Raw genomic sequence first — 22,984 nt, forward strand, 5'->3', positions numbered from 1 at the left:
CTATGATGCTCAGGTTTTTGTTTTTGTCACAGTAATAGAGGTTTTTATTCCGTTCTATGTTTGGCTTTGAGCTCATATTTAGTGCTGCTGTTGAACTGGACTGAATTTTACTGAGAGCTGTTTCCAATATTCTGTCCCCCCTAATGTATATAAATAGGGAGGACAAAAAATTAGAAACACTTCTCAATATAATGTAGTCCAGTACAAGACCTCTGCAAACTACAACCTCAATAATAAACACATAATTTGATTGACACATTCTCCACAATGTCAACAAAAACTGAACATTATAAACTTTATTAAAGGGTAGAATTTAGGGGGGAGCTGTTGCACTGAACTGCATTACATTGTACAGGTGGACCTGAGAGAGTGGCCACTGAGTGTACATCGTAAACATAAAAATGTGGATTGGCAAAAATACTCAAACAAAAAACATTTTGAATCTTACTGGGGGCCTGTGGCTCTTGTTAGGATAGATTATCTGTTGGTCTACATAACCGTGTCTTCCCTGATGCTGGGCTGGAAGATTGTGTTCAGGTGCATCCACTTAACCATTACACCGTGCGCTTTAATTACATCCTCTATTCAGTGAAAATGTCAGTAATTCTCTGCTGTGTTTTCCCTCAGTAAATTTGGGTTGCTAACTGGTTGGGACAGTGCTGTCAGATGCTGGGAGCTGCTGTTTCCATTACCTGGGAGCAGGGACAGTCCAGCAGCCCTGCGTCCATCTTACAAGAGCCCGCTGGGCTTCATCTCAGCTGGAGACACACTTTGTGACTCATGCATCCTCACTGCTGCTGTTATGGAAGTGACGGCAGGGCATCTGAGGTGAGGAGGGGTGATGAGATACTGAGACACAAGCGCTGTTATTCAGATTATGGCCTAGGATTTCACATAAATTCATGACGGTGACAAATCTGCAGTGCTTGAGTGTTGATTAATTTGATTTGAATTGTGCTTGAAATGACTCAAATCAACAATTCTCTGTAAAGTAAAAAAAAAAAAAAAAACTCTCTGGGGGTTATGCTTCCTCAGCTGCCCCCAGACCCTGGAGATGAGGCTGGCTGCTGGCAGGGTAATTATTATTAATATCATCAATAATTTATTTTCCCCCTTTTTTCCCCTGCTGCTGCTTCATTTCTAATGCAAAACAACAGCCAACATATATTACTTTGGTTTCATGGTGTAATTTTATGCCTGGCCCAAAGCACTTGTATGAACTGCATTTCAGACTGTGATCACAGGAGGAAGCCTTCACAATAAGGTGACAGTGTACAGAGCAGACTTATTATTGTGCTGTTAGTTTTTTAAAATTTTGTTTCATTTTTAATTTTTGTTTTCAGTTAAGTTTAGTTTCAGTTCCAGAGTGGGTTTGCTTGTTCCAGTTTAGTTTTGATTGTTTAAGAATGTCTACTTTTAGTTTAGTTTTTAATATTTTCAATATTAGTTTTAGTTCGTTTTTTTTTTTTTTTTTTTTTTTCTATGGGCGGTAAGATGAAGTTCAGAACAGGTATTTGCAGCCAGAACAGCTCCCATGCTTCTGGAGCTGCTTTGTGCACTGGGACTCAGTCATGCTGGAGCAGAAAAGGGCCTTCCCCAAACTGTTTCCACAAAGTTGGAAGCAGAGAATTGTCCAAAATGTCCGGGCAAGCTGAAGGCATGAAGATTTCCTTTCACTGGAACTAAGGAGCCGAGGCCATCCCCAGAAAAACAAGCCCATAGCCTAGCATTATCCCTCCTCCACCAAACCTTACAGCTCGTCCATCAGACCTCCAGATAGAAGTGTGATTGGTTGCTCCACAGAACAAGTTTCCAACGCTCCAGAGTCCAGCGGCGGCGTGCTTTACACCGCTCCATCCAACGCTTGGAGTTGTGCTCGGTGATGTAAGGCTTGCATGCGGTTGCTCGGCCATGGAAACCCATGCCATGAAGCTCCCGGCGCTCAGTTTCTGTGCTGATGTTAATGCCAGCTAGGAGGTTTGGAGTTCTGCAGTTATTCAAGGTTCAATTCATTGTTGTAACAAACATGTAAAAAACATGTTGGGAACAAAATCCGTTACCCAGGTCCAGCAGTCAATATTGAGTCAGAGCGTTTGTCACTTATATGCACAATGAGCCTCCACGCTCGGCGACCCGCTCTGTAACTTTACGTGCTCTGCCAATAAAACCACTTACAGCTGATGGTGGAATATCTAGGAGGGAAGAAACTTCACCAGCTGACTTGTTGCAGCGGTGGCATCCTATTACATTCCTATTACAGCACCACGCTGGAACTCAGTGAGCTCTTTAGAACGAGCCATTCTTTCACAAATGTTTGTAAAGGCAGACTGCATGGCTAGCTGCTGGATTTTATACACCTGTGTCAATGGGACTGAATCAAACACCTGAATTCAGTGCCTAAGACAGGGGTGTCAAACTCGTGCCATGGAGGGCCAAGAGGCTGCAGGTTTTCATTCCAACCAACAACTCCACCAGGTGATTTCACTGATCACCCTACCTCGAAACAGAGAGGCGGGACTAATCAGTGAAATCACCTGGTGGAGTTGTTGGTTGGAATGAAAACCTGCAGCCTCTTGGCCCTCCATGGCACGAGTTTGACACCCCTGGCCTAAGATGTGTAGCCCAATACTTTTGTCCATGCAGTGTGCCTCCAGCTACGTTTACAGGCAGCAGAACTCCCACCAGTAGGTGGCGGCAAAGGTCCTCGTCAATCGTTTGCGCCTCGACAGTTCAACCAAACGAGGAAGACGCAGCAGTCAGAGGGTGGAGAAGTGTTACGACATGGCAGACAGGTGGGTAGACAGCATTAGCCAACCAAATTCTAATAATATATCTTAACGCTTGGCCTTTTATTCATCAAAGCCTCATGTAAGAATACACGGTACTGTTGTGTATCAGCAGAGCCAGTTAGCAGACTTTTATCCGACGTTATCTTGCAACCACGCTGGAGCGTGTTGCTAGCTAGCCGCTAGCTAAATGTGTCTAGCTCGTTAACATCAGCCAGCTAGCTAACGCAAGTTGGAAGCAGTAGTTAACTAACAGAGATGGCAGCGTGACATGCAGCGAACCGAGTGGGCTCTGTGTTTCTCTGCAGCCTTAAAAAACAGGTTTCAGGGTGTTTCTCCCACCCAAACCACTCACTTTAATGATTAGTGCTCAGTCACGTTGGCTGGTGTAAAACCAGTGTTAGACTTAGCTAGCTGAGTTAGCTTGCTCTGCCTCCCCTGTTGGATCAGCCGTGTTGCGGAGCCGTCCTGCTCCGGGTTTGAAGCCAAATAGCTGACTTCACAGTGTTATTTACCACAGGTACAAGTACAATCTGTTATTTTTACCCTTGAGGTAGGTTAAACCTGTACCCAATTGCAATAACAGGGGAGCCACGCGGCTATAGCAAAGAAAATTGGTCATTTCTAACTGTGATTCAGCTGAGCAAGAATCATTATTGCTCTGGGCCGTTTGAAGGGCTGCATCGTTTCACCTGGACATCTAAATGTCATCTTCACTATCAGTAAGGTGTCTTATCCAGGGAGTCAAAGGAGATTTAGCCTCAGACAGACATGACTGTACAGTCCCACTGAACAGCAGACTTGTAGCCACCGAGAATGACTGCAGGCTTTACAAGGAGAGGGGTGCTGTCTCTCTGTCGCTTAGCCAGATCATTATTATTTTTCAATACAATATAACTGAAAATGACCAATAGCAGCTGCATTGCTTTCTCAAAACTATTCAAGAGCAGACATGTTCTTCTGATATACATTGTTTAGATCTAAGTCAAATTTTTTTGTCCTCAGTCAAGCAAAAAACCTAATTCTGTGGGGAAAAAAAAGATTGTAGCCCAGTGTAAGCTTAGTGAACTAACTAATCAAAAATGCAGCCTAATGAATTCATAAGTGCAAGAGTAGCAGCTTTTTGGAGCTTTAATTATTTTTGTGCAAATATTTGCCTTTATATCTAAGTACAGAATATGTTGCAGATGTAGCCTGTGCTCACAGCATGAATAAGCCAAGTAGGTGAAGTCAAGAGTTAACAACTTTATGACTAAAACTGTTAATCTGAAGCTCTGCCAATCAGCAATTAAGTGTTCACACTAGATTGACCCCTCAGCTGCCTTATTCCATCAGTCATCATATGGTTCAAACGTTATTAAATTTGTATATATTATAACTGAACCGTTTATATTACACTAATTCACAAAATTTCCATTGTCAGATAGGAATTGGTGTTTGTATCTTGGGCCCAAGTTAAAGCAGTCCTAAATTCATCTCTCAAAATGATCAGTGGGGTGTCGGTGAACATATTCCTGGAGTCAGCTGGTGTTCTCCAATCATGGGCCACTGAGAGCCACGAGTCTGTACATGGCCATTCAGAAACAAACTGCAGCTGGAGACTGGTTGCTCTTGAATGAGTAATTTATCTATTTTTAAATATGAAGTGGTGCTAATCATTTAAATCTGCTGGTGTTGAGATCAGTGGTGTAATGCTGCCGGCTGTTGTCCATGGTCCTGAAGCTGAAGTGAACAGAGAGCAGCCACGCCGGTTGGCACTGTGCCGGACAGTGGCCAAGCCGTTCACTAGGCATTTTCAAAAAGAAGAGGTCAAAAAAAAAAAAAAATACATTGGCTACTATTCATGCCAACATGACAGCTCACACAAGGGCACCTGTTTCACGATCAGACTGCAGTCCTAATGCAGTTGACAGTTGAACAGAAATAATATAGCATGATTAAGCAGTATTCAAAACAGGTAAAAAATATTGTTGCTAATTAAGTGCATTATCTAAGACACACAAGCATTACCTGGTGAAGAACTTTCTCAATTCAACTTGAGAAGCACCCAACCACTCATTTAAAAATAGGCTTTCTAGAAACAGTTTATTAAAACAAACAAACAAACAAAAAAAAATCTATAGTGATCATATGTAATGTTTAGAAAAATGTTCGCTGTACTTGTATCTTTCCATTTGTAGGTTTATCTATCAGACAACGAGATGGGAGTACAGTCTGCCATTTATTGGATGTTGGAGTTTTGTTTTCTCACTGTTGCAAGGTTATTTTTTCCCCCACATATCTGCTCATCTTAAATAATGATTTTATTTCTCCATCAAAATTGGCCCAAGCAAGATACTTTAGAAAAATGCTTCAGACCCAACTAAGACTGCACTACAAATCAGTTTTTTGAGCTTGTAAGAAATTTGGCGTATGTTGATCTAGTATGTGAAGGTTCTTCCTGCCGGCTACTTAACTGTCTTTGTGAGTGTTCTCGCTCATAACATGATGAAGTGAAATACAAGCAAGTTAAAAACATGATAATTGACTTCAGATGGTGGCGTTGGGCTGCGTGTTCGTTACAGTGGCGCAACACCAACTATGTTGTCGGCAGAAATATGAGCCTCAGACACAGCTGGATTGTGTGCAGTTCTAGTTAGCATCAGGATTCCTGTGCTGACAACGTCGTTTTCATGTTTCACATTCTTTGTCAGAAATATTGATGTTACAGGTGCGTTCACAACCAGTTTGTTTTGTTTGGTCTGAGCCGTAGTGGAAAGATTTGTTCATTTTTTTTTTTTTTTTTTTTTTTTTTGTACATAATTCTTTTAAAGTTCACGCTTTGCCATTACAAGCAAAGTGGACCAGTTATTGGACTGTTTTGGAGAGCTGTCATCCTGCCATGGTAGATATTTTAGCAGCAGGGAAGTCACAGTAAATCTGATTGAAGTCCCTCTAACTTAGGGTAAACATAATGGACTTGTCTCTCTTTGCTGTAATTGACCATTTCTGGTATTCCTACAATTTGTTGAATATAAGATTCAGTCTGCACCCTCCCATTGGTTCTTTTTGTTATACCAGACTTTCACACTCATCTTTATAGATTCATCGGCCCTTGCATGTTGGGGTCTTCTGCTGTAAATGATTTGAATTATGGACTGCAACATGCATTTTCAGGCGATTACACGCTGCCACATGAGCTTGAATGGCATTGTCCTCACCAAGCTAAATGCAGTGAAGTAAACACTCATGAAATTGAATAAATCACTGTAAACATGGTGTGAATGCATCCCCGTATTGTGGTTGTTTTAACGCCTGACTCCCAAGCGACTTATATCCACTTCTCTCTGCAGTGTGGGACCTCAGCAGCAGGTGCGAGGAGGTCGAGATTCGCAAAGTGGATTTTGTTTGGTCTTGAGGATTTTCTTCTCAACATGAAACTGGCAAAGGTCCGTTCTCTGACAGCGGCACGATTTTGCTTGCACTGTGGGATGAGGTAGTAGGTTGTATAGTTTTAGTGTCACACCCGCACTGGGAGATAACTATTCAACCTACTGTCTTTCTCAAAGTGACAAAGGACACGTCGTGAGCATCCCTGCTTGGTTTTGAAGGCCTGCTTACCGTCATTAACACTCGACTGGATCAAGGTTCCACATGTTTTGGTATTGATTACATGATTTTACTCAAATTGCTCATGCAGGATGAGGTAGTAGATTGTATAGTTGAAGGGTAGTGATTTTGCCCTGTTTGGAAGATAACTATACAATCTATTGCCTTCCCTGAGGAGTGGTATCTCTTCTGTTTCATTAAAATAATTTACATTTGGTTTTGGATCATTAGTTAACACTACTCTCAGATCAGAGGGGACCCAAAAGTCAGCAATAGATGGGCTTTAATTTTCTGAATTATGTTGTGTTTTTCTACCCCAGATCACTAGAGATATATTTTGGTGGATGAATGTGTCAGACGTGTTTCATAAAAAATGTCAGTGATCAGACCTTTTTTTAGTGGATATTATGATATTTATATTTTGTCTGTGTGAAAGTTGATGCATGCATTGTTTCTGTGAGCGTCATGCAGGAATCTGTTTACATTAAATCTGTTTACATTAAAAGCAAGTGTTGGCTCTCAACATCAGCATCATAATTTGCTTGTCACTTTCTGACCAACCATTTGAAATGTCCAATAATGTCATGATATTTTCCATGTCTGCTCATGCTATTCTCTGTCCTTATTAGCCATTGGGTTACCATGTTCTTGTCCCCTCGTGCTATGGAAGCCCTGAGAAATTGTGTGTTGCTGTAATGAGTTATATAGGAACAACGTGATAATGAATAAACGGTTAGTTAATAAATATTCTAAAAGAAATTGGATTTTTAAAGTTGTTTTGTATTTTGTCATACATACTTTTGTTTGCTTCAATTATAGTAGGCCCTAGAGTGTAACAGCAGAGCAGTCTCTTGAAATAAGAGCTCACCCATTTTTATTTCATTTCATTTTATTTCAATTTAATTATTGATGATAGTTGCACAGTTTTGACAGCAGATGGCATAATTGCAGTGCCTTTGCCATTTCGGCGGATAGACCACCCTGATCGCATATCATAAATAATAACACCAGTTGGATAAACATGATCTGGACCAAGTGTATTTGGGTGGTAAACAAAATATTTTGTGGTACACCGCATGGTGTGAAATAGTTTATTTCCAAAGCATTGCACTGAATTCCAATCCTTTTTTCTCTTCATTTTTCCAAGTTAATTACCAGGTTTTTATTGAGCGGTAATTGGCTGGGGATTGGGTGCATGTCGCATCACAGAAAACAGACTTTGTGAAGAAACGCAGCAGGTCCTCAATGTGTGGGAATGGGGGTGACAAGTAGGCTGAAATAATCAGGGTGGGAGGGGCGTTCAGTGTTGGAAAATAAATAAAAACTGCCGGTAGTTGTCAGACAGCTACTGTTCAGTCGCTGGGTGGACTTGTAAAATTAACACGGATGTCTCAGTCTCAGTGTGCAGCAGCATATACCTGAGAAACGAATTAGACCCAGTGCTGGGTTTGAAATTGGGTGTGATGCAACAAGTGCATGGACCTGAATAGTTTGAGGCCTTTTTTTTTTTTCTTTTGCTGGAGTTGTACTTAACAGCAGTGAGTGTTTGTCAGACCTACAGTAGCCTGTGTGAGGAGATGAGCCTGTACCTACAGGCTGTGTGCGAGCGGCTCAGAGGCAGACGCGCTGCAGAACACGCCCTGGTAGAAAAGGTGCAGAGGCTCACAGGCTGATCATCAGAGGAGCCACTCAGCTTACCTGGAAACAAGGGGTCCAATGCCGCAAGATCTGACACCCGAAACATACCAAATGAAATCAGGAGCAGTTTTACCAGAAACCTGCGTTCGTGCCGAGGAGCTATCCGCGTCTGCAGCTCAAAACACCTGGAGATCCTGCAAAACTTCATAAAATAAATAAATAAATAACCTGGTTGTTGCTACTGATCACAAACCCACCGGCTGAGCACCATGAGCAGGAAAACACGTCGGTGGATTTTCCATTTTTTCCTCTGCCTTGGAATTGTATATTTGAAAATCGGGTGAGTTTTCCAGGATGAGCTTTTTTTCTGCTAAACGCACTGTTTTGTATGAAAGTCCGGAATTAGATGCAGCCCGGTTTCTCATTTGGACTAAGCAAGAAATCTTAATTAGCCTACAACGCGCGCCTCTTATGCACAGTTATTCTATAAAATTTGCATAGATAACAGATTAGATAACAACAGTAGAGTTGTTTAAAGTGTCCCGAAACGATCCTTTCGGGGCTCCCAGGGATTTTCCCAAGAAAATAAGGAACTGTTTATTTCACAGTTTTATGAATTTGAAGTTTGAATGGTGAGGCAAACTCAGTGCCATCACCTCGTCTGCAGTGTATGGGCATTTACAGTTATTTAGGTTTGCACAAAGTCATATTAAACTCTAAAAACCTGAGATAGCCCTAGTCTGCAAGGGAAAAAAAATAATAAATGCGGGCTTTAATAGATTATAACTTCAAGTACAAACAATAGCAATCGCCACAACCTGTTCTAAGACATAATGCATGTCATTTTTTTTTATTTTTATTTTTTATTTTATTTTATTTTTTGCCTCTCATCTTCATCACAGGGGACTTTCTTCCGTCGTTGCATTGGGAGCAAGTATAATCTGTAATAAAATCCCCGGTTTGGCCCCCAGACAGAGGACTATCTGTCAGAGCCGACCGGACGCCATCATAGTGATCGGAGAGGGGGCTCAGATGGGGATCAATGAGTGTCAGTTTCAGTTCAAACACGGACGCTGGAACTGCTCGGCCCTGGGCGAGAGAACCGTGTTTGGAAAAGAACTGAAAGTGGGTATGTTACGCTTTTTATTTCATTTGATCACTTGCAAACCACACTGTACACCTGCAATAATAAGGTTATTGCTGCTGAAAAAACATCCACATGTTCTTGGAGTATTCCTGCAGGGACATGGTGTGTCTGTGGTAGGCTAATAAATACCTTGGCCTTATGCTACTGGTGGTATTTTTTTCAATTTCTGTACTATTCCTGTAAGGAGTTATATTGTCTGTGGTGCTCAGTGTCCAGTTTACAGTGACCTTGTTGCACTTGATGTTATTTTTTAATTCCCTGTAGGAGGGAAAGCCATAATATTCCTATTCAGATTCATACTTTTCTTGTGAAATGTGTTTATCAGCCTTATATATTGTACTCTATGGTTATTGCAGTTTTTCATAAGGGTGGTCGCTCATAATATTGGGTGCCCCATTTTACTGCAGAGGTATTCTTGCAGAGTGAAAAAAGAAAGGAACGGAGAAAAGGTATTGCTTAAACATGTCAGTACACCCTGGATCTTCATGATTGTCATGCTTTCATGTTTTTCCCCCTCACTGTTAAATTATTGATTAATGCAGGATGGGATATTTCATCTCTTTTTCTCAAAGGGGAAAGCAGTGTTTTCCTTTTCCCCTTTAATAGCTTTTTGTGCAAGTGCTGCATTGATACCTTGAATCCTTCCTCAACAACTCCCTGCTTGGCATAATCCCCATGCAAACACCATCTGACACAGTAGCATCTATGCAGAAAGGAATATGAAAAACCCTAATATCCCAGGCATAATGAGTATCTTCAAATGAAATGTTGCCTTTTACCTTATCACTTAATATACAGCTGGATTACGTTACAGCAACAGGCTGTTATTTCAGTGCTGTGTGCACCTTGAGAGCCAGCACTGCACAAATCCTTAAGCTATATATTTTCTTTAGTTTGTCTGCACTGTGGAAACAAATGCCTTCAATTAAGTAATAGAGCTGCATTCAAAGAGTTTTCAGCATTGCTATTAAATATTAAAAAAAAAAAAAAAAAAAAAAAGCAGTCCTCGTGAAAATTATCTCCCTAAATCTGATGTTTTTAGAGAATCCTCTGAGCTATTGGGCTTGTGACACTTTGACAAATGTTTGCAAGATTGAAGCTCTGAGAGTAAGTCAGCGCATCTGCTCTCATGTGGGAAAATGAGCCAGAGATTTTGGCCCGTTCATGGAATAAGGCTTGAGGCGATGGATGCTCAACTGACAGGACTGCGGAAATAAATGGGGGATCATATTTAACACATTGGTTTCCCAGTGCCTTGTTCATCAAATCCTCTCAGTCACCTCAGTACTCCCAAAGTTTGGTTAAGAGAGGGAGGCAGAGCTTGACAGTATTTTTTTAATTCAAGTTTCATGAGGGATCGTAGCTCACATTTTTTCCCCCCTGAAACATGACTTTGTAATTGCTGTGCTGAACACAAAGGCCATTATTTGCAGATCATAATGTTAGAAAATTGTGGTAGTAGCTATAGCAAAAATGACAAGTTTACAAGGTAGTTAATGGTAAGATGATTACTTTTATGTAGGAATGGTTAATACAAAAGGGAGCAGTTATTATAGCATCTTATTATTTGGTGAACTACAAGGATTAGGATCATTGGGATTAGACACCTAACTGAAACAGCTATATATTTTTATTCTCATGTTTTTCCATACTTTTTCAATTATGCATGTAAACAGTAACGGATATGCTTTGCTCTCCATTATGTTAGTATTTTTGATATTGTGGGATCAAGGCACACAGTACATGGTCTTTACCTCTGCTCAGCTAAACCACCTCTTGTACGCTCATAAAATACTTTTCCCTAAAAGACGAAAAGCTTCAAGTTCAGACAAGTGCTTTCTTCTAGGTTTATAAATTTAGCTCCAGGTTTTGCAGCTTTGGCAGGGGACGTTTAATGCAGAATCATTTTTAAGCCACTGCTTCAGGGAAGTGCTAAAACACTTTACATCTGTTATAGCTGTGCTCAGATTTCAGCCAACTGAGCAAGAGAAAGTTATTATCTCTAAATAATGAAGACATGGCAAACATTTCAGCATTCTCAAATACAAATATTTAGTCGCCAAACACCATCATCATATGCATTTGACCTACCAAAAAGGTGAAAATCTACAAAAGTTGTTCATTTTTGTGGGGGAAAGACTGAGTTACGAGATGTTTCGGTCAAGAGACAGCGGATCAGCTTGAGCACCGTTTGGGCCTACTTGCCTTGCACCAAGTCTGTCTGAATACATTGTTTTGTGTCAGCAGACTGGAACACTGATAACTGACAGAAAATTGAGTTTCTGTTGGCAGTGATGCAGTAATGTACAGTATTTTGGCATTAGGATCAAGTATTCTCATGCCTCAACTCTATACTTGATCAAAGCCCCCGGCCTCGATGCACATAAATTATTCATCAGTAACACAGACAAGTAAGAGTCCATTAAATGAAGGCATAAAAATGTAACGTCCTGAAAACACATCTGCAAGACACTGTCACATGTGATCAGTGTCCGTGCCAGAAATCATTATCATCAACATCATCATTAGCATCATTATTACATGCTTTGTTAATATGGTGGTACTCCAAAGCAGCATTTTATTTTTATCACCCACTAATGATCAATTTACCGAGATCACATGATGCTTTGGAAATCCTACTTCTGATTATGTGGACTGTATGTGTGAGAGTGTGTGAATGATGGTGTTTGGGAGGTTATTAATCCTTTTATGAATCATTTTTAGATGATGTGAGAGAAAAAGTGTGAGCACCGGTGCTCAGTGTTACTCATAGATGCTTCACATGTCCACTTGTTCCACATAAATTTCACTAGTTGAACTTGAATGATGAAAAAAATTACATGACAATAAACTTAGAGTACTATGGGGATTTAAATATTAAAGTTGATGGCTTTATTGCATATTTTCTGGCACAACTAATCATTTTTGGATTGTTTCAGCATGTGCTCCAAGAGGAATTATCTTCATTTTAATTAAAAATGCAGTTGACCTGAAGCAGTCTGATTTATGGAGTGGAAATCCATTCTGTTTGGCTGTCCATGTAGGGAGGTTCTGCATGCCTCTCACATTCACCTCCACAGGGTGGATCCCGCTTGTGACGGAAGCTGGGACAAGGGCCAGACTGATGCCTAAGCATATAATATTTCTTCTTTTGGATTGTCTCTAAAGCACAATCTTATCCTTTCTATGCATTAATTAGATTGACCATTCTCTGGTGAAATGGTGTGATAACACTCCTGGATTTAGAGACTGGTCGCAAGCCTAAAGATTCCTTTGACTGTCACTCAACTGGAAGACCGTGAAGGCATTTGCATACACAGAATTAATTGCGTTTAGCAGGGTTTTTCTCATGTTGCAAAAAAAAAACCCCAAGACTTTCCTGTATCGTCTAAAAGATTCCTGAAGCCACTTGTTTGCCCTCTTCTCCCTCCCGACATTTATCTGTTTAAAGAGAGCTTGATTAATGAATAAAACTTGGCTCAGCTCCTGTATTTTATGATTTGGTTTGAAGCAGCTATGCCAGGTATGTAAGGAGGCTTGACAGTGCCTGAAACAGTGAATCTTGATGTCAGCGATTGTGATTAAAATGCCTTTCTTTTTATCCCAGGCAGTAAGGAGGCTGCGTTCACCTATGCTATCATTGCTGCTGGGGTAGCCCATGCAATCACTGCAGCCTGCACCCAGGGTAACCTGAGCGGCTGTGGCTGTGACAAGGAGAAGCAGGGTTTCTACAATCAGGAGGAGGGCTGGAAATGGGGTGGCTGTTCTGCAGACATCCGCTATGGCTTGGGCTTCTCCAAGGTGTTTGTTGATGCCCGCGAGATCAAACAGAATGCCAGGACTCTCATGAATTTACATAACAACGAAGTTGGACGCAAGGTATGTTTGTATTCTGGTTTAGTTTGTCTTCATTTTATTTGAACAAATCCACAAATCCAATTCACCTAATAATCATCTGATAGTAATAATCAGCTCATTGTAAGTAATTTACAGCAAATGCTTAATGTCTTGTTCTTTGCCTGTGAGGATTATACACAGTTTAAGAACCTAATAATCTACTACTGCTAGTGCAACAATTAAAAATAATTGAATTATGAGTGAGCTTGTGCCTTATAAGCACCAGGGAAGTTAAGTGGAATAGAAAGTAAGTGTGACGCTGACTTAAAAAAACTCTTATTAGATTATAGTATTTTGGAAGTTTAATGTTATTGCAACTAAGAGAATCCGTGAGTCTCAGAGCAATGAGCAACAGCCTTAAAGAAGAGCTTTTGAGAAGCTAATAATTAGATTCAGAGTAAACTTTGTAGGATAACTACATACAACTAGAATACTGTAACTGCTACAGAAACTTAATTAATATGTTGGATAGGAAAGAATGGAAATGAAACTGTTTTCTAGCAGGTGAGAGTGTTTGTTAAGGTGCCTGTTGAATCTGAGCCCCTGATGTTCCAAAGGGAAGGAGCTACAATAGTTTTAAGACAAGTTTTAACATAACTGTAGAATGGGAAACCAGTAAATATTCAAATGGACCAGAGTGATACAATATTTAGAGCAGCTGTGAGTGAGCATATGCATGGCTGTCCTGGAGGTATTGTAGTTTGGAGTTGTTGCTATGGAGGAGGCTGTTGTACCAAAAACGTTTTCATGTGACTGTTTCATGAATATGAGAATCAGAGAGAGGGGCTAAGACAGCAGGCAGTTCTGTTTGTTATTTATTAGTTTCAATTAAGGTTCAAATAGGAAGGCAGGATTCAAAATAACCTCAATATTACAAATTATGGGGGGTGGGTCGACCCTGGAACCATCAATATGCATGTCTTGATTGGGCTGGGTGACTGAGTTTGGCCCAGTAAATATGAATTCTAGTTTGCCATAGTGTTTGAAAATATTTATTTGTATTTATTTACATCCTTTATTTCTATCAAGCAATTAAGGATAGAGGTGGCAGCAGAGATGGATTTAGTGGCAATGTAGAGCAAAGTGTCGTCAGCATATGAGTAGAAGTAAGGACGATGGTAGCAGATGATGAGAATGAATGAAACAAAGGAGACCCAGTACCAAACCTTGGGGGACACCATGAAAGATCAGCAGCTTCAGGTTTGCAGTTGTTGATGTTGATGTCTGCCAAAGAGATATGACTTGAATCAGGGGAAGACAGTTTCTGTGATGCAAAACTTATACCAGAGCAGTGTCAAAGCCTGAAATGTTGTTGAGAAGGATGAGGATGTGTTGGCTACTTTTTGGAGGATTTTCTGTGCTTGATAGTGATTGTAATACAAATGGATGATGTTCAAACAGGTTATTTAAGGATATTAATATTTACAGGTGGGTTGCAAACTTGAGATTAAACAGCATATTCTATTATTTTACAAAAAAGGGAACTGTTGCTAGTGCAGATTGAAAAGTCAGCTGCTGTGATGATGTATGGATGTACAGACCATAAACTGTGTATTCTTTCAAGAGACAGACAGTTGCATGTGTTGACAAATAGACTTAAGCTTTTTGCGTGACAAGGAGTGTGTATGTCAACGTGAACCAGTTTGTGAAGCATTTCTAGAAATTTTGTGGCTAATTTAAATGTAACAAGTTTAATATATACTGTATGTTTAAGTCACCCAAGAGCAGGATTCAGGGCAATCTGGGGCTATGATGTGTGAGGAGGGTATGATAGATGTAACCTGAGATTTGGGAACAGAGATTGTACAAGTCAGTTTAAATGAAGCTGGAGCTTTCATGGCCATTTGAGTGATTTTAATATCTTGCTAGATACTAGTTCAGTGTCACCAACATTAACATTTTGACATGGATTGTTCATAGTGCAGACATTGTGAGTATATTGAGTGCAAAACAGTTATTGTAGAGTTTTTCTGTTTCGCCAAACCTCAGTGATATGCATAATTTGTTTTCCATGATGAGTTTGATAAGAGGGGGACTTAATTGGTTAGTGACCAGGGGTTGAACACATATTGAAAAAGTGGAGGCCATCATTGTCATAGGACAAAATGCGGTCAAAACAAGATCCCAGTCTTTTCAAACATGCAGACAGCCCATGTGAATCCAGTGGAGTAGCACAGGACCACCATTGAGTGCTTTAGCTAAGCACTGATGTTTTTAACCTGTTAACAGAGGCAGGGAGCCAAATGGAGGATCGATAGACACCACAGTCCACAAAGTGGCACAGCAAGAAAGCAATCTACTGTGAGGCAACAGCAGACATATAGACAGATAGGTCCTTGGAAAGTCTGAGAAAAACAGTGACCTCGAAGACAACCGTGGACTACATGTGTCCACTAAAGCAGAGTATTTAGGTCCTGGTGTACTCAAAATGGTGTGGAAGCGTTGTTCCTTCATATGTTTTGGGGGTCTTGAGAAATATGAAAGATGATACTTGTTTCACTATTTCCCATCGTAACTGTGCTGCTAATCCCAGATGACTCAATACATAATGATTTTCTGCACATAATCCAAGATAATCATTATGTTTCATCGTGTAGTTATTGTTCAGTAGCAAAGTATAACAATGATTGCTACATGGATCAAGTTTAGTATTAGGCTTAGTGTTAACCCACACGGTGTAGCCATCCCTCTTTGTCCTGACAGTGGAGTGTGTAAGAGATACACTAACAGTGGCTTTGCCAGTTATTGTCTGGATAACAAGGCAAGTGAAACAGAAGATGTTTTGAAACTCTCAGATCCCCGACTCTGTTGAATACTACATTGACTGAGGGGTGTGCATTTTTTTTAGTTATGTTTTCATTTATTTTGCAAAGAAACCAATCAAAAATTGAACCTTTGAAATGTAACCCCAACTGGCCCATCATAGTTAAGCCACATGTTCTCCAGACTGTTTTTCAAATGGGGTTTATGGCATAATACATTTTAACTCAAAATATAGTTATAAATAAAGTTCCACACACTGTATTCATGTTTTGGTATCAAAGCCTGCCTCCATTTTGACTTGCCTCACTTAAGAATGGGAAAAAAAAATCCCTGTTACTATCAGTTGTTGACAAATTGGCCATTCTCTCTGGCCATAAAGGTTGCATTCTGGCAAGTTTTCCCTGTTTACATTGTTTCTGTATGCTCAGCTCCTAAACCTGAACATCACATGAGCTGACTGTTTGCAGATTTATGCGGCTAACAACATGGCACTGTTTTAGAGCTTTATCATGTGTTTCTAAATGTGTCAGCCTGTGTGTACATGTATCTGTCTGCAGCTAATCTCGTGTACTACTTGGCCCATCAGCCTGATATTTATTTTTATTATTTATTACAGTTATGACTGTATGATCAAGGACCTCTCATGGTTGTGGTGATTCAAAACCTTTGTAAACCTGTTTTATACCACAACTGAGTGCTAACTCCTCAGCTTGTGCCTCTATATCTTCATTTTCCCTCTGTGTTTTGTTTCTGTCCAGATTTGCATGCCAAAAAATCTGCAGTCTACTGAGTGCACAGTTGCAGTTTGTAAATCAAATAGCTCTTTTCCCTATCTTTCTGAAAGTGGTGTAATTCCCATTTTATCACTGGTTCATCATTATGAACTGACTCCATAAGAGTTTCAGAGTTGTACATGCTTATATACTGACATCAGCCCACCTGTAGAAACCATAGTCCTACCACCACCAGCAAAGTTTATTCCTGTGTTAGATATTTCATGAATTGTCTGTTTGAAGGCTCCAATAAGGTCAAATGTATCTTTAAATTCTTCTTGTCACAGTACTGCTATATAAGTAAAATAGTGATTTGAGGGAACACTGCATATAAAAACATGAGAATACTGGCATCAGAGTGATAGGTTGTCCCATTCTGCAGGGAATAAGAGGTTTCCTCAGTCCTCTGCACAGGAGGGGGAGGGGCCTCATACTTGAGGTTTTGCATCAGCTACAACTTGATATAGTGTATGGATCTCTAAATGCACACTTACATCACTGTTTGCCTCTGTAATTATTATAGGGGGCTTTTCATCTTTATTTTTAACCGATGTCAGTGTTTTGAGTGCCAGCCTGAAAATTTTCTTGAGAAGAATAAACAATGGTGTAAAAGGTGCCATCGGAGGCTTACAGGGGTTCTGCTAAACAAACAATGGCAGCTTCATTGGCATTTCACTTCAATGAACTCCATGAATTAAATGTTTGTCAGGTCTCAGGGCCATGACCACACTAAGCTGCATGCATCCAAGGCTTTTGACAATTACCCCAGGAGACTCCAGAAAGTCTGAGGGCACATGAGAGTGGAATAATTAAAAAGCTGGGTGAGGCTTCTCTAATGCCAGTAAGGGTTCCCACTCGGTGAGGAGGAAGGAGGGTTAGCTGATGTCATTCAGCCTGCAGGCGGAGAGAGAATGCCCGGTCTGCTTTGCCAGCCACACCGAAAGGTTCCACTCTAACCCTGAAAAGGCCATTTACCGCTGCCAATCTGCTCTCTATAGATGCTTCTCTCTGGAGACAACTAAATTGTCCCTTTAATCACCGCATGCACTCGTAAGTTAATCCAGCTTCTGTGTGAATTCACCACCTCATGCAAAGTTTTTACATCCCACATACGTTGAGAGGTTCACTGTGCACTGTGTCTGTTTTTCCCCTGTCTGTCAAGCAAGACGTCTTTGAAATTGGTATAGACAGGCATGAAACAAGAAAAAAAAAAAAAAAAAGATTGCTCTGTGGAGACAAGGGGATAGAAGGTCATTGAATCCATAACCTTGGAGCAGACAAGCTTAGGTGTTTGCAGCCTGGCAGGATATTGCATTATGTTGACTACATTATGTAACTTTTTGCTTACGTTATCTATTATTGAATTCTTTTTTTTTTTTTAACAACACAGCCTCACTTGCCTCTTTTCTTGTATGTTGTTGGTTGTACAAAGTGTGTAAAATACAATCATACTAAAATCTTACTCATTTATGAGCCATGTGGACACTCCTCCCTGTGTCTCACTTATTTTTGGCAGGTGTGCACTCACTAATACAGGTATTATTAACATGAAACAAAGAACATGCCCACTCATATCCATAACTGCTTTTAACCTGCTTTTGGAGAATACATATTTCATCTTTTGTGGCTGCTGTAGCTGATAGTATCACTCTTTACTTTTGGTTGATTGTAATGTTGGTGTTGTAGGACTTTGATATACACTGCTTACTACTTCTACTGCATCTTTCAATATGAGTCATTCTGGCTAAATTTGTCAGGTAAAAAAAAATATAAATATAAATATAAAAGCGCCTTCCAAGTTCAAGGATTTACACAGGTCCTTTTATAACACCTAACAACAAACCATGCAGCAAGTTAGGGAGACTGCTCGTGTTTTTGTAGGTCTTCCACCCGTGTGTTTTGGGGCTCATCCTGTCTTTTAAAAGAATGGCACATAGCTATGTGCCATATAGACACACAGCAGGTCTAAGATCTTTGGAATGTTTACGTTGAATTGGAATGCTAGAAAACTTTTGTCTCAACCTGTTGAACTATTCATGAAATATGTTACACACAAGTTTTTCTGTGAACCCACTGTGTGCCACGTGTTTCCTACCTCCTCATTATGAAAAAAAAAGAGATCATTAGAGACAATGTCAGAAATAGTGAGTGATGTGAGAGATTCTTGGTCATGAAATTCTCAGCTGCAAATTTAGACCATATAATTCAATGTACATTCAACAGGTCTGATGAAGGTCTAGTCTAATGAGTGGAACTGCATGGATTTGAATGTGGCAATCTCTTTCACTTGTAGCAAAGACTTCTACACACTTTTAATTTTAAAATTCATCCTAGTGTGTTAGATGAAATACCTGATATTTCTAGCTTAGAGGGCCTTGCTTGAACTAAATTTTGCCTCTCCATTGTAGCTCCTGGAGAAGAACATGCGTTTGGAGTGCAAGTGTCACGGGGTGTCGGGATCCTGCACCACCAAGACCTGCTGGACGACGCTGCCCAAGTTCCGCCAGCTGGGTTACATCCTGAAGGACAAGTACAACCACGCCGTGCACGTGGAGCCCGTTCGAGCCAGCCGAAACAAACGGCCCACCTTCCTCAAGATCAAGAAACCCCACTCCTACCGCAAACCCATGGACACAGACCTGGTCTACATTGAGCGGTCACCAAACTACTGTGAAGCAGACCCTCTGACGGGCAGCATGGGAACCCAGGGCCGCCTGTGCAACAAAACGGCTCAGCAGCCCAACAGCTGTGACCTGATGTGCTGCGGTCGGGGATACAACACGCACCAGTACTCACGCGTTTGGCAGTGCAACTGCAAGTTTCTATGGTGCTGCTACGTCAAATGCAACACCTGCAGCGAGAGGACAGAGGTGTACACCTGTAAATAGAAGTATTTATTGGATGAGTGTTCATGCACACAGCTAGATCTGGCTGGGTGCATGTGTGCGTGCATGTGTGTATGTCAGTCTGTGTGTGTGTGTGAGTGTGTGTGTTTGCGTCGCTAATGTATTTCAATTAAAAGTTTCTCTGTGATACACAAATGCACGGAAAAATGGCCGAGCTGCTAGCCTGTGAGCTTTTCCTGGCATGACACCAATCACAGAGAGCCTTGCCTTGAATATAGGCAAGGACAAATAGCCGGGACAGTTGGTTCCTCCAATTTGTGTTGATTATATTGATGCCAATGGACATCTGCCACAACACTGGACTCTTCGCCATTTCATTCCCTAAGCTTGACTTTTCTGCTGGAGATACCAGTGTGTGGGCATGAATCACCTCAACCAGTGATAGAAATGTTTGAATTTTTTCACATAGGAACTACACTAATCATAATTTATTAAATGAGAAAACTACTGATGTTCGTCAGATTTCACTGTTGACTAAATCTGGTAAGGTTTTCAGATGGTATAGATGTAAAACAAACAAAAAACAAACAAACAAAAAAAAGTTCAAGTGCACTTAAAAAGCATGAACCGTTTCATTGTTGCTATGTTTTTCTACAGACACTACTCAAACACTGGAGTTGTACGTACATCATGTAATACGAGTCAGTGAGCCCGCTCCCCAGAGTCTCAAATCATGCAGCAGGTCAGATTTTAACTTGACTGAATTAAGTATTTGGGACAATGCTGCTTCTGTGCGTAAGCCTGGCAGAAGAGCGCTTAACTACTGAAAAGTGGGCTCGGTATGATAGTGTTGTCTTCTCTTTGTTTCTGTCCCACTTCCCCTCCACTTTGCTGCTAGCCGTCTGGAAAATCATGGAGTTTGTGACTGAGCAGCCATATTGCCTCTTCAAGCTAAGTTGACACCACTAGGAGCAAACATGAGCGTCCAGACATAAATCGCCCTTAATGTCGGTTGATAGATTATATTTTGTAAGAGATTATTTTTATATGAATATTTTTTTTTTTAATTTATTTTCTACTTCATTCTGTGAGTCGAGGAAATGAAAGCGGAAATTGGAATAACCTTTGTACTATGTAGAAAATGTGCCTTGTTTCCTTAATCGGCAGAGCAGAATACAGTAATCTTGTACTGGAATGTGTAGTAGTGTGGTTTATAACCCGTTTCATGAGGAAAAAATCAAACTCTGATATGCTTTCTGCTCAACTATCAATAATCCAGACCTGCATATTTTGATGTCTTCTGTCAAGTTTATCACTAACACCCAGAGTCAGTCAGACAGAGCTACCTTGAAAAGGACACCAGAGGTTCATCATGATATCACTTTATGAATTATGTTGGATTATAGACAGACTAAACTGTAATCTGCCTTCATCAGAGGAGTGTGTACAACATGACCATGGTGGCAGAAACATTTCTATTCTGCAGCAAAATCAAAATTATCTCGGTGTATTGTGAGCTTAGAATCCTAAGGTTCTATCTAGACTCAAATTATGAGACAGTGAACATGAAATATTTCACATATCACCTTGAAAAACTGTCATATATGTCATCTTTTAACATATATAACAGCTATTTAATCTTTAAAAAATGAGCATAATGTAACGCTCAAAGATCATGAACATGTAGATGATTCTGAATAAAAAGCAAAAAGGCAGATAAAACATGATAATTCCAAGCTCACAATATGTTTATTTGATTGTCGATACAACAGTTTTATTAATCGAAGTGGGAATAAACACTGTCTCAGCACTCCAATGTTATACTTTCCTGTAAGACACTAAAATGATGAAATCATATCTTCCAACTGCTGTTAGTGCTCTCAGATCAGAGGGACTAAGTCATCGCTGACTTGTCAACATGTAAGCCACATTGTCTTTTCCATTCATTCTTTAGTTAATAAATGTTGGCTCAGAATTAACAGAAGGTGGTATTTTTTTATTATTATTATTTTTTTTTTAATCCGATGCATTTCAGCCTTGTGTTTGTTGTATGGCAGGACCAGAGCCGAGCGAGGTAGGTGTATCCGAGGAGCGGTGCTGAGCGTGTCACAGCACTGGTGTGTTCCTCAATGAGGACCGGGGAGCTCGGAGCTGCGGGCTGATGGATTACTCTGACATCTGCTTCATTCACTCCTCAGCAACGTTGCTACAACAACGACGCTGTGCCCCCCAAAAATGCTCCTCATCTCTCCGAGAGGCCAGACTGCCCATTTGCAAAATGGTAACCATGCAAAACCCAGATAACTTTTGGATGCTATTTATTTTGTGGCCAAGGCAAATGGGGAGAAAGGTGGGGGCGGGGGCGAGGGGCGGGGGAGGAGGGGGGGCTTTACAATTGCAAGGGATGATGTCAAGAAGGATTTCAATCTGAGCGATAGAAAAGGTCTTAACTCCCAGAATAACCGGCACAAAACATTCCCCGGCTAAACTTTGCCTCAATAGACTTGACACTTTGAAAAGGCAGCTGGCCAAACAGCCTTGGTTAGAGTAACGCCGAGCCTCTGTCAGTGAGAACCGAACGACATTATCTGAGTGTTTTCAGAGAGGATTGGGTGGTTACCCGCTTGTCTTTTCAGTTCACATCTCTAAGAATATGGCTAATATGAGGTATTCATTTTGTAAACATAAGCCAGCAAACAGGGAGACTTGATCACAGATGAGGGAAGTGACATCTAACCCCTCTCCAAGGACACTCAAAAGTTTTGACACCAGGGCTTTTATTTGTTAAAAAAAAAAAAACTGCCACCAGTGTGTTTGCAGGCTTAATGCAAATAAATGGAGAAAGAAAGGACTTTTCTAAACACTGCATACTCCCATAAACTTTACCAATTTTCATTTCCAAGACACCGATGGATGCACTTTTCCTGCATCTTGAATTAAACCATATTGATGCGAGCAGCACAAAATAGAGCGCCCACAAACTGACTGTACAGAAGTATGTTGACATCGAAGGACTGACTCATCCTCCACAGATCTCTGTTGAAATCCCAATGCCAAAAGGGGATACGCTAATTAACTGCTTCATGGTGTTTTTCCTATAAACATCACTGCGTCACTGCCAAGGTCCCCAGTGTTTAATGCCTCTGCTTACTCAAAGGGTCTGGCGCTGCTTTCGCTGCCAGCCTCTGTGTCTTTCTGCTTGGTGTGCACCTGTGGACACCTGCATTGAGGTGGTAGTCCAAGATTTACGACTGCCAATCTGTAGCGTGAGCAGGCTTTTATTGCTGCTGCTGGATGTGTGCCTTCCTGAGGCCGCTGGTGTGCGTAGCAGAGTCGCGTCCTGGCTCTGGAGCAAACCCTCCGAGTTGTAATCTCCAAGGAGTAGATATTTCATTTGTGCAGAGCTCATGGCTTTGATTTAAACCTCCGTTTGATGTTGCGTTCAGGCTCAGGGCCTCGCAGTATGAAAAAGCAAGTGAGTTCTTGCTCCATTGAGAACGGCGTTGGGTAACAAACGGGTGTCATGCTTTGCAAATTTGATTCTTT

At 40.8% G+C, this 22,984-nt stretch overlaps 1 protein-coding gene across 3 annotated transcripts; it reads left to right on the forward strand.

Moving 5' to 3' along the window:
* Positions 1-634: 634 nt before the first annotated feature.
* wnt7aa (wingless-type MMTV integration site family, member 7Aa) lies at positions 635-21,359 on the forward strand. Of its 3 annotated transcripts, none has more exons than XM_030051664.1 (4): positions 635-828; positions 8,915-9,141; positions 12,767-13,038; positions 19,001-21,359. In XM_030051664.1, exons 1-4 carry the CDS (start codon positions 803-805, stop codon positions 19,478-19,480), a joined length of 1,005 nt encoding a protein of 334 aa, XP_029907524.1. In that variant the 5' UTR covers positions 635-802; the 3' UTR covers positions 19,481-21,359. The 3 variants fall into 3 exon arrangements, 2 of the variants coding, with proteins under 2 accessions (XP_029907524.1, XP_029907522.1); XM_030051662.1 differs by lacking the exon at positions 635-828 and adding an exon at positions 7,914-8,352; XR_003928241.1 differs by lacking the exons at positions 8,915-9,141; positions 12,767-13,038; positions 19,001-21,359 and adding exons at positions 2,644-2,792; positions 6,119-7,138.
* Positions 21,360-22,984: the final 1,625 nt, after the last annotated feature.

Source organism: Myripristis murdjan, chromosome 5, assembly GCF_902150065.1.
Source record: "Myripristis murdjan chromosome 5, fMyrMur1.1, whole genome shotgun sequence".
Classification (NCBI taxonomy): domain Eukaryota; kingdom Metazoa; phylum Chordata; class Actinopteri; order Holocentriformes; family Holocentridae; genus Myripristis; species Myripristis murdjan.